Raw genomic sequence first — 13,105 nt, 5'->3', positions numbered from 1 at the left:
TTTCGCAATCCGTAATATTAAGATCTACATTATTTAGTTTATATGTGGCATGGTTATTGTCCTGTCCAACATTTAGAACTTTGCATTTGTCTATATTAAACTGCATCTGCCACTTCTCCGACCACTGCATCAGTCTATTCAAATCTTCCTGGAGTGCTCGAATGTCCTCGTCAGAATGAATTCGACGGCCTATTTTGGTGTCATCGGCAAACTTGCCGATGTCGCTCTTTATGCCCTCATCTATGTCGTTTATGTAGATTGTGAACAGCAGGGGGCCCAACACTGACCCCTGTGGAACACCGCTCGTGACGCTTCCCCACTCTGATTTCTCCCCATTTATGCAAACTCTCTGCTGCCTATTTGTCAACCATGCCTCTATCCAGGAAAAAATTTCTCCTCCTATTCCATGTGCTTTAATTTTCCTCAATAGTCTCTGATGTGGGACCCTGTCAAAAGCCTTACTGAAGTCCATATACACAATATCATATTCATTACCATGATCTACCTCCTCAAATACCTTAGTGAAAAAAGTTAATAAATTCGTAAGGCAGGAACGCCCCTTTGTAAAACCATGCTGAGATTCGTTGATTAATTTATGCTTTTCAAGGTGGCTACGAACTGCCTCGGCAATTATTGATTCCATAAATTTTCCCACTATGGAGGTTAGGCTTATTGGTCTATAGTTCGAAGCTAAGGACCTGTCACCTGTTTTGAAAATAGGTATCACATTTGCCATTTTCCACTTATCTGGCACCATGCCAGTTTGTAGTGATATGTTGAAAAGATTAGCCAAAGGTGTGCTAAGCTCCTCTTTACATTCCTTTAGAACCCTTGCATACAGTTCATCAGGGCCTGGGGATTTGTTAGGTTTTAATTTATCTATTTGCCTAAGGACCATGTCACTTGTGACCCTAATAGTGCACAGTTTATTATCGTCCTGTTCTACATAATTTATCATTACTGGAATATCGCTGGTATCCTCCTGTGTAAAAACTGAGAGGAAGTATGTGTTAAAAATTCTACACATTTCCTTATCACTGTCAGTGAGCTGACCCGAGGAACTTTTGAGTGGGCCTATCTTGTCCCTGATCTTACTTCTGTATACCTGAAAGAATCCTTTTGGGTTAGTCTTCGATTCTCTTGCAACTTTAACCTCATAATCTCTATTTGCTTTTCTAATTCCCTTTTTTATTTCTCTCTTTAACTGAATATATCGATTTCTTAATTGCCCCTCTCCTCTTTTGATTTGCCTATATATGCCTCTCTTTTGACCAATCAGATATTTTAATCTATTATTCATCCATTTAGGATCATTTTTGTTTGATCTGATTTCCCTATTTGGAACATAATTTGACTGAGCAGCTAGAACTATGCCCTGGAAAGCATCATATCGGCAACCATCACCACCTACCTGACCCCTAGTCAGGTCATTCCAGTTCAGCCCACCTAAGTAATTTTTCAGTCCTATGAAATCAGCCAAGCGAAAGTCAGGGACGGAGACTTGATTGCCATTATTAGGGGAATTCCATGATATGTTAAAACTGAGTGATTTGTGATCACTCTCCCCAAGCTCATCATTAACCTCAAGATTATTAATTAGTGTTTCCCTACTGGCAAGAACCAAGTCAAGGAGGTTATTTCCCCTAGTTGGCTCTGTCACAAACTGTTTTAAAAAACAATCCTGGATCGTATCAAGAAAGTCACCCGACTCTAAATTTCCTGTCAAATTGCTCCAGTCAATCTGTCTATAGTTGAAATCTCCCATTAGCACAACATTTTCGTATGTAGATGCCTTACGAATTTCGTCCCATAGAAGTTTACTGCACTCCCTATCAAGATTTGGGGCCCTGTAAATCACACCCAAAATTAGTTTTTCTCGGCCCTCGAGAAGCTGTAACCAAACAGATTCAGTGGCTGACGCTTCTAATTTAATATCTTGTCTAACACAACAATTTAAATTGTCTCTGACATACATCGCTACTCCACCACCTTTCCTGTTGACCCTGTCAGTGTGGAATAATTTATAGCCTTGTATGTGACATTCAGAGGGCATCTCTCTATCTTTCAGATTGAGCCAGGTCTCTGTTATAGCAATAATATCTATGTTTCCTGCACTTGCAATTAATCTTAGCTCATCTATCTTATTTCTAACACTCCTGCTATTAGTATAGTAAACCTTAAGGGAGCTAGTCCCTTGCTGCCCTCTGCTGTCCCCCTTTGTTTGCTGACCTGTTCTATTGTCTTTATTTATAACTTCATGCTGAATGCCTTTTATACATTTACTGTTTCCAACCCTAGTGTTGCAACCTGCTTGTTTCCCACACACACCCATACCTCTATCTTCCATCAGTTTAAAATCATAGGCATTTCACCAATGGCCTTCTCAATCGAGTCTGCAAGTGCTACCACCCCTGCCCCAGAGAGATGAACCCCATCCCTTGCATACATATCATGTTTGCCATAAAAGTTGTTCCAGTTGTCAATGAATGGGATTGCAAGTTCCTTGCAGTATCTGTCTAGCCAGCAATTTACACCAATTGCCCTAGACAACCATTCATTTCCTACTCCCCTTCTAGGCAAGATGCTACATATGATTGGGATCCCTCCCTTAGACTTAATGAAATCTATAGCTGACCTGTACTTATCTAGCAGCTCTTCTCTCCTACCCTTCCCAATATCATTTCCACCAGCACTGAGACAGATAATGGGCTTGTTCCCATTACCTGACATGATATTATCCAGTCTGTTGACAATGTCCCCAACACCAGCTCCAGGGAAGCACACTCTATCTCTCATCTTCTTATTCCTATTACAAAAAGCACGATCAACATATCTTACCTGAGAGTCACCAACCACAAGAATGCGCTTACCTTCATTAGCAGGGGCAGTAGTACCCTTACCTTCACTGGCCACTGAAGTACATTCATCCTGGAGAACAGAGAAGCGATTTCCTACCTTCAGATCTGCACTCTTAACTTTCCTTACTCTGATGCGCCTCCCATTACTGTGAACAACTCGCCACTTGTAGCAGGTGCTGGGCTGCACCTCACTGCTGGTAGCCGTTGCTACCACCCCACCAACAGCCTCCTCACAGTGAGAGACAGACTGCACCTCACTGCTAGAAGCCTCATTCCCCACATCTCCAACCACCTCACACTCTCTCCCAGGCCCATTGAGGTGGACCTTCAGCCTCCTAATCTCCTCCTGGAGAAGCAAGACCTCCTCCTTCAACTCTCCAACCTCAGCTTTTAAAACACTGTAGAAGCAAGCCATGCTTTGTAACCGTCCACGCTAATCCCCAAGCAGCTCAGGGTCTGTGACCTCACGTGACGACTGACCACTGAACACTGAATGTCCAACCTTAAACTAGAGAAGATTAATTTTAAGGATGTGTGGTAAAAGTTTGCAAATTTACTAATAAATAAAAAATTTTGTATTATTTATTTTCAGTGAATAACTGGTGAAAGTATTTAGAAGACATGTGAAACATGTGAGGAACTTTTATTTAGACGTTTCGCCCACCAAAAGCCTCAATCTATATGGTTGTACATAGTATGGTGATACTACTAATAATTAGTGTGAGGCGAGAGTGCTGCCAACCAAGCCACTGGACATCTAAGGAAAAGGGACACTTATTAAATGAAACGTTTCGCCACGAGGACTCATGAAGCCACTCGTGGCCAAACGTTTCATTTAACATCCTGAACTGTACACAAGTGAACTTTTCCTCAATCTGCATTTCTATGTTCTTTCAAGGCTCCCGAAAAGAATTATGAAATCTCATTGCCTCTCATTTTCCAGGTGCCGTATGACTCTTAAGGGTTTAATGAATACAATAAAACCTGTACAGGACCCAGTAAAACCTGTACAGGACAAGTAACTTTGTCTGACTTTTTTGGGAGGGGGGTTATCCTAGGTAATTTACACACATGTTAAACTTTGTATGATAATTGTACTTATGTATGCCTGTACCTAAATAAACCTACTTATACCTTTCTTGCACCCTTTTTTTAATTAAGTGTTATGTCTACAGGCAGGAGAGCACATGACAATGAGTGTAGGTGTGGTGCTGGTGTTGGTGTGTCTGTGGGGTGCTGCCTTCACTGCTATACACACTCCACAACGTGGTTAGTTCTTCTTTCTCTACTTAATAATAATAACCTTTGTTATTTTTAGTTTAATAATTAAGCATACCATACCCATCCTGTGGGCGGTAGTCAAAAGATTACAGAGGTACATAATGGGTCCAGAGACTGGGCAGCACAGTTTTGATAGCTGAGCAAGTTAGTGGTAATGAACTATTTACATGTTTATATCTGGTTACAATAGTAATGAGATATGAACATGTAAGCAGGTCATTACCACTATCAAACTTTGTGTCCTAGTTCCTGGATCCATTATGTACCTTTCAAAGGGGAGGGCTTTGACGTTGCTGAGGGATTCTTGATCCGAGAAACTTAAGTTACCCTCTATGGATCAGGCCAAATTATTTCCCTTGACCCTGACACACCATGATCCCTAAGGATCTAGGGTTTCTATCACAATTAGCACATGTTCACAAGACCTGTAGAGAGGCACATGCCCCTCAAGAAGGTTCCTTGATGCTGGCGAGGAGCTCTTGATCTAGGGAATTGGATCTGTGCTCCAATTCCCTGGTTTAAGTCTGAATACCTTCCATTCCCCCCACAGATGCTTTATAATTCCTATGGGTTTAGCGCTCCCCATAATAATACTGTAGAGAGACAGGATCTCTGGTGAGCGGATATCCACTGGTGAGGCGAGTGTGTCCAATTCTCATTCATTTGAGAATCATTTTAAAATAATGATACATGTGGAGGTGAATGTATTCAGATATTTGGGAGTGGACGTGTCAGCAGATGGGCCTGTGAAAGATAAGGTGAATCATAGAATTTATGAGGGGAAAAGGGTGAGCGGTGCACTTAGGGGTCTGTGGAGACAAAGAACTTTGCCCTTGGAAGCGAAGAGGGGAATGTATGAGAGTATAGTTTTATCAACGCTCTTATATGGGTGTGAAGCATGGGTGATGAAGGTTGCAGCGAGGAGAAGGCTGGAGGCAGTGGAGATGTCATGTCTGAGGGCAATGTGTGGTGTGAATATAATGCAGAGAATTCGTAGTTTGGAAGTTAGGAGGAGGTGCGGGATTGCCAAAACTGTTGTCCAGAGGGCTGAGGAAGGGTTGTTGAGGTGGTTCAGACATGTAGAGAGAATGGAACGAGGTAGAATGACTTTCAAGAGTGTATAAATCTGTAGTGGAGGGAAGGCGGGGTAGGGGTCGGCCTAGGGAAGGTTGGAGGGAGGGGGTAAAGGTTTTGTGTGTGAGGGGCTTGGATTTCCAGCAAGCATGCGTGAACGTATTTGATAGGAGTGAATGGAGACAAGTGTTTTTAATACTTGACGTACTGTTGGAGTGTGAGTGAAGTAACATTTATGAAGGGATTCAGGAAAACCAGCAGGCCGGACTTGAGTCCTGGAGATGGGAAGTACAGTGTCTACACTGTGAAGGAGGGGTGTTAATGTGACAGTTTTATAAGCTGTAGTGTAAAGCACCCCTCTGGCAAGACAGTGATGGAGTGAATGATGATGAAAGTTTTTCTTTTTCGGGCCACCCTGCCTTGGTGGGAATCAACCGATGTGGAATAAGCAGAGGCAGACACCCACGTGTTGCCAAACCCTGCATAACTCACAAGGTTTACTGTGTAAGGAGTACTGGAAACTGAATGGTGTTCTTGCTATTTTATATCCAGAGCTATACCATCTTAGTCATAGAATTGGTGAAGGAAGGGCACTGGATCAGTCCCCTAGTTCTGCTTACACAATTTGCTATTTTCATGATATAGGAGGGTCATGTTAGGTAAGATTTGTCAGGAAACAGGACACGTGTTTCATGACTGGGTCTTAGTCATATGATGACCTGCAGCTGGAGCTTTTGGTCATCTGACCAAGGACTTCCACTGGCTTACCAGTCCACCTCTTTAAAAATTATGGTTATAGTTTATAACCACATTTATATAAGGAGATTCTCATTTGTGTTTTAAGTTTTCCTTTGGAAACACTCTAATTCATAATACTGTAGTGAACTTGGACTTTTCCAATACTAATGAAAATCTTCTCTCTTGTAAAAGCACATGGAAGAAATCTGGAGGGAGAATTCCTGGAGGATGCACTTGGGAATTGGCTGGCCCAGTTTGACACCTACACGTTCATGGTAAATCCTGGTGTTAACAGCAGTAGTGATCTGGAGAGTGATGAAAATGTAGTCCCTGAAGCAGATACTGAAGAGACAACTGCTACGGAGGATGAGCAATCATCGTTTGCACCCATCTCTGTGTCTCTGGATGAAAAAGGTCTTTTGAATCCTGACATTGATTACCAAGGTGAATTTTTTTTAATAATTCCTTTTTTAAAACAAAACATCATACATATTATATAACTTTAAAATTTTAGTAGTATTTACTATAAGTGATTAGTACAAGGTACATGTATTTGTTTATCTTGCATAAATTATAGATTTATAGTATATACATGTATCTAGGTTTTGTGTGCAAGGGGCTTGGACATCCAGCAAGTGTGTGCGAATGTGTTAGATAAGAGTGAGCAGAGGTACATTAATGGTATTTGGGACCCGATGAGCTGTTGGATTGTGAGCAAGGTAACATTTTGTGAAGGGATTCAGGGAAACCAGTTATTCAATCTTAGAGTCCTGGAGGTGGGAAGTACAGTGCCTGCACTCAGCCTGAAGGGCATCAGAACTGTAGTTCGTATGTGCCTCTGGCATGACAGTGATAGAGTGACTGATAGTGAAAGTGTTTCTGTGAGTCGCCTTACGTTCGTAGAGATGGCCAGTGTTTTAAAAATAAAATTTGCCATGGTGCATCCAGCTTGTCTTGGTGCTCTCATTCACATATAGTATCTTTAATAAAAAATATTGTGCATTACTAACAGAATTTTACTAGTTGTACTAAAGTTGAGTGTAAGTTGAATTTAATTATGTGGTGTTTTAGTCATGCTTTATTGGAGGTTATATTCAAATTCAGGTTTATTTCCACATGATACATTGTTTATGCAGGAATGTGTGACACTTGAATGCATGCAGAAAGCTATGATTAATAGTTGCTAAGATACAAACTACTGATTCTGCAACGATTGAATGTTCACATTCATTAGCAGTATACAGGATGATGGTCAGAAGTGTATTTCAGGATATTTGAACAGTAGCTTCTTGGATGTTTGTACTGGAATCTTTCTTGAACATTTGAGTATGATGTCCCAGATATATAATGACTACTTTGAAACACTTATCGGTATATGGATTTACTATGAAAATTCCTGTATAGTACTCTGTTACTGACCTTAATATTCCCAGGCAAGGTTATAATTTAAATAGTATGAGTTGACAATATAAGTTATGGAATAAATAATTGATACTTTGAAATGATTGCCACAAGAATATAAATTAATGATTAATTCTGGAAGGAACTTCTTTAGCATGAATATAAAGAACAAGTGGAATTCTTGAGGTGCAGAGGTAGTGGATTCAAATATATATATGAACCTAATGGTCGAAATGTGGGTCCCAGGAACAATAGCTCGACCCCTCACAAACACAGGCAAGTTCATATGGGGAAGCATTACCACTGATTTATTATGACCAAGATCCAGTACCCATGAGCTGGCACTCGATATTCATAAATATAGGTAAGCATATATGTCAGTCATCACTGCTGAGTGATTAATGGTCAAGAGACAGGTCCAGGAGCTGGAGCTGACTCTCCATAAATGTAGATGAGAATAGTCATGTAAATACTCTACAATGTTTCTCCAATCATCCATCCATTCCTTTTGTTAATATTAATGCATTAGCAGATGTCCATCTACTATTAATTTCTTGACTCTTTCTCTCAGTGTTAGTGGAATCTCTGGTGGCAGAAGAAGGTTCAGTGTTCCTCACTCTCAGCAAATATGCCAGCAAGTCTTCCTGTGGAGTGGGTGGATTTTCCAAAGGATCCACGATGAACCTTACCAAGGGTCAGTGGGACATTGAACATCAAGTAAATAACCTTAATACGTCCATCATTGAATTTTCTGACTCGGAGGTATGTAACTGAACTCCAGTATATGCATGTATAAAATGATATGTAAATAATTAAGGAAAAGAAAGCTAACTATAGGAAAGAAAGAAAGAAATGTATAAGAGGAACATTTATAACTTGAATACAACAGGAATGCCAGCTACACATGCAATACTGAATATTAATATTAATATTATTATTATTTTTTTTTTTTTTAACAAGTTGGTCGTCTCCCACCGAGGCAGGGTGACCCAAAAAAGAAAGAAAATCCCCAAAAAGAAAATACTTTCATCATCATTCAACACTTTCACCACACTCACACATTATCACTGCTTTTGCAGAGGTGCTCAGAATACAACAGTTTAGAAGCATATACGTATAAAGATACACAACATATCCCTCCAAACTGCCAATATCCCAAACCCCTCCTTTAAAGTGCAGGCATTGTACTTCCCTTTTCCAGGACTCAAGTCCGACTATATGAAAATAACCGGTTTCCCTGAATCCCTTCACTAAATATTACCCTGCTTACACTCCAACAGATCGTCAGGTCCCAAGTATCATTCGTCTCCATTCACTCCTATCTAACACGCTCATGCACGCTTGCTGGAAGTCCAAGCCCCTCGCCCACAAAACCTCCTTTACCCCCTCTTTCCATCCCTTTCGAGGACGACCCCTACCCCTCTTTCCTTCCCCTATAGATTTATATGCTTTCCATGTCATTCTACTTTGATCCATTCTCTCTAAATGACCAAACCACCTCAACAACCCCTCTTCTGCCCTCTGACTAATGCTTTTATTAACTCCACACCTTCTCCTAATTTCCACACTCCGAATTTTCTGCATAATATTTACACCACACATTGCCCTTAGACAGGACATCTCCACTGCCTCCAACCGTCTCCTCGCTGCTGCATTTACCACCCAAGCTTCACATCCATATAAGAGTGTTGGTACTACTATACTTTCATACATTCCCTTCTTTGCCTTCATAGATAACGTTTTTTGACTCCACATATACCTCAACGCACCACTCACCTTTTTTCCCTCATCAATTCTATGATTAACCTCATCCTTCATAAATCCATCCGCCGACACATCAACTCCCAAGTATCTGAAAACATTCACTTCTTCCATACTCCTCCTCCCCAATTTGATATCCAATTTTTCTTTATCTAAATCATTTGATACCCTCATCACCTTACTCTTTTCTATGTTCACTTTCAACTTTCTACTTTTACACACATTCTCAAACTCATCCACTAACCTTTGCAATTTTTCTTTAGAATCTCCCATAAGCACAGTATCATCAGCAAAAAGTAACTGTGTCAATTCCCATTTTGAATTTGATTCCCCATAATTTAATCCCACCCCTCTCCCGAACACCCTAGCATTTACTTCTTTTACAACCCCATCTATAAATATATTAAACAACCATGGTGACATTACACATCCCTGTCTAAGACCTACTTTTACCGGGAAGTATTCTCCCTCTCTTCTACATACCCTAACCTGAGCCTCACTATCCTCATAAAAGCTCTTTACAGCATTTAGTGACTTACCACCTATTCCATAAACTTGCAACATCTGCCACATTGCTCCTCTATCCACTCTATCATATGCCTTTTCTAAATCCATAAATGCAATAAAAACTTCCCTACCTTTATCTAAATACTGTTCACATATATGCTTCAATGTAAACACTTGATCTACACATCCCCTACCCACTCTGAAGCCTCCTTGCTCATCCGCAATTCTACATTCTGTCTTACCTCTAATTCTTTCAATTATAACTCTACCGTATACTTTTCCTGGTATACTCAGTAAACTTATTCCTCTATAATTTTTACAATCTCTTTTGTCCCCTTTCCCTTTATATAAAGGGACTATACATGCTCTCTGCCAATCCCTAGGTACCTTCCCCTCTTTCATACATTTATTAAACAAAAGTACCAACCACTCCAACACTATATCCCCCCCTGCTTTTAACATTTCTGTCATGATCCCATCAGTTCCAGCTGCTTTACCCCCTTTCATTCTACGTAATGCCTCACGTACCTCCACCACACTTACATTCTGCTCTTCTTCACTCCTAAAAGATGGTATACCTCCCTGGCCAGTGCATGAAATTACTGCCTCCCTTTCTTCCTCAACATTTAAAAGTTCCTCAAAATATTCTCGCCATCTACCTAATACCTCCCTCTCCCCATCTACTAACTCCCCTACTCTGTTTTTAACGGACAAATCCATACTTTCCCTAGGCTTTCTTAACTTGTTTAACTCACTCCAAAAATTTTTCTTATTTTCATTAAAATTTCTTGACAGTGCCTCTCCCCCTCTTTCATCTGCTCTCCTTTTGCACTCTCTCACCACTCTCTTCACCTTTCTTTTACTCTCCATATACTCTGCTCTTCTTATAACACTTCTGCTTTGTAAAAACCTCTCGTAAGCTACCTTTTTCTCTTTTATCACACCCTTTACTTCATCATTCCACCAATCACTCCTCTTTCCTCCTGCCCCCACCCTCCTATAACCACAAACTTCTGCCCCACATTCTAATACTGCATTTTTAAAACTATTCCAACCCTCTTCAACCCCCCCACTACTCATCTTTGCACTAGCCCACCTTTCTGCCAATAGTCGCTTATATCTCGCCCGAACTTCCTCCTCCCTTAGTTTATACACTTTCACCTCCCTCTTACTTGTTGTTGCCACCTTCCTCTTTTCCCATCTACCTCTTACTCTAACTGTAGCTACAACTAAATAATGATCTGATATATCAGTTGCCCCTCTATAAACATGTACATCCTGGAGCCTACCCATCAACCTTTTATCCACCAATACATAATCTAACAAACTACTTTCATTACGTGCTACATCATACCTTGTATATTTATTTATCCTCTTTTTCATAAAATATGTATTACTTATTACCAAATTTCTTTCTACACATAGCTCAATTAAAGGCTCCCCATTTACATTTACCCCTGGCACCCCAAATTTACCTACTACTCCCTCCATAACATTTTTACCCACTTTAGCATTGAAATCCCCAACCACCATTACTCTCACACTTGATTCAAAACTCCCCATGCATTCACTCAACATTTCCCAGAATCTCTCTCTCTCCTCTACACTTCTCTCTTCTCCAGGTGCATACACGCTTACTATAACCCACTTTTCACATCCAATCTTTATTTTACTCCACATAATCCTTGAATTTATGCATTTGTAGTCCCTCTTTTCCTGCCATAGCTTATCCTTCAACATTATTGCTACTCCTTCTTTAGCTCTAACTCTATTTGAAACCCCTGACCTAATCCCATTTATTCCTCTCCATTGAAACTCTCCCACCCCCTTCAGCTTTGTTTCACTTAAAGCCAAGACATCCAGTTTCTTCTCATTCATAACATCCACAATCATCTCTTTCTTATCATTTGCACAACATCCACGCACATTCAGACTTCCCACTTTGACAATTTTCTTCTTCTTATTCTTTTTAGTAATCTTTACAGGAAAAGGGGTTACTAGCCCATTGTTCCCGGCATTTTATTATTATTATTATTAAATAGCACTCGGTGAACACCACAACACATTTTTAAGAAACAAACACTTGGAGTGGACTGATCATTGCCTATAGCTCACATTGTACTATAAGAAAATGAATGCTGCAGCTAAATCCTTTTTATATTTTACAGAGCACTTCTAGTTCCCCTAGTCTTAGTTCTTGGGAAAAGATCAGTGATGATTTCTGGTGGGTTCAGGGACGGTTGGTGGGTGGCGGGGTGCTGGCTCTCACTTTCACACCTCCAGAGTGTGGCTGTCTCACTATGAGGTAAGTGTACTTAGGTTCACTCACCCACAGATAAACTATTGCTATACAGGTGCTCCTCGATGTACAATGGGGCTACTCTCTGTTGACCCCATTGTAAGTCGAATATGAATATGATATGATAAATAAGTAAGTAAATAACTACTGTCACTGAATGTGTAAATTAACAAATAAATGCTGTAACTAACTAAATACCAGTACGAAAAGTAAATAAATGATTACAAGTTTATCCTACTAATAATGTACATTACTGTACAGTACAAAAAAAATAAGAAATTTTATAGTTTTATTACACCATCAAAAAGTCGAAACATCATAATTCGAAGCATCATACTGTGAGGAGCAACTGTACTGTAACTGATACAAATAAGTGGTTTAATAAGATGTGTGAGCTAAAACTAGGGTATATACATGTATATATTAGAAAACATTTTGGTCTTGGAACCAGGAGGCCTGGTCACAGACCGGGCCGCGGGGGCGTTGACCCCCGGAACTCTCTCCAGGTAAACTCCAGGTTGATCACTTCACTCCCAGGACCAAAATGTTTTGCAGTAAATATGTCTTAGTATTTGCTCATGTGTCTTATTAAACTACAGTGTTCATAAGCAGTTTAGGTCTTGGAAGGAAACTATATACATGAGGTCTAAAATATAAACAAGTTGCATTCCTATGGTTAAAAGGTAATTGATTTTTAAGTGCTGTGTTCATTATTACATGTTTAAAGACAATTTATTGAAGGCTATAAAGAGTTTTTTATGAAGAGTGTAAGGTTCAGATTGAAAGGCATTAAGGAGAGAAGGGGAATATTATCCAGTAAAAGTGTGCCTTAGACAGGGATGTTTAATGTCACTGTGGTTATATATACTATATGACACCTGAAAGAAATGAATGGTAGAATGATGAAAAAAAGTGTGGGGCTAAAAGATAAGGAATCTGATAGAAAGTGGGAGTTGTCATAGTTATTCTTTGCTGATGACACAGTGCTTTTGGGAGATTATGATGAGAAGTTGGCAAAAGTAATGAAGACATTTGTGAAGGTGTGTACAAGAAAAGAAACTAAAAGTGAACATATAAAAGAGCAAAGTGATGAGAGAATAGAGTGTGATTTTATTGTAAATGGATACAAGAAAGTCACTGATGATGCAGATGTTTTGCAGGCAAGCTAATCATGAGGCTTAATAAG

The 13,105-nt window shown here is 39.9% G+C and overlaps 1 protein-coding gene across 3 annotated transcripts in view; it reads left to right on the top strand.

Moving 5' to 3' along the window:
- Positions 1 to 13,105, top strand: part of LOC128702661 (glutamic acid-rich protein) — a 65,510-nt gene that overhangs the window by 14,634 nt on the left and 37,771 nt on the right. For all 3 annotated transcript variants that reach the window (XM_053797015.2, XM_053797013.2, XM_053797014.2), the window contains exons 2-5: positions 4,034 to 4,127; positions 6,144 to 6,395; positions 7,924 to 8,114; positions 11,789 to 11,925. In XM_053797015.2, coding sequence (XP_053652990.1) covers positions 4,046 to 4,127; positions 6,144 to 6,395; positions 7,924 to 8,114; positions 11,789 to 11,925 — 662 coding nt within the window. In that variant the 5' untranslated portion in view covers positions 4,034 to 4,045. The remainder of the gene's footprint in view (positions 1 to 4,033; positions 4,128 to 6,143; positions 6,396 to 7,923; positions 8,115 to 11,788; positions 11,926 to 13,105) is intronic.

Source organism: Cherax quadricarinatus, chromosome 79, assembly GCF_038502225.1.
Source record: "Cherax quadricarinatus isolate ZL_2023a chromosome 79, ASM3850222v1, whole genome shotgun sequence".
NCBI classification, from domain to species: Eukaryota; Metazoa; Arthropoda; class Malacostraca; order Decapoda; family Parastacidae; genus Cherax; species Cherax quadricarinatus.
This window is presented reverse-complemented; position numbering and strand designations above follow the sequence as displayed.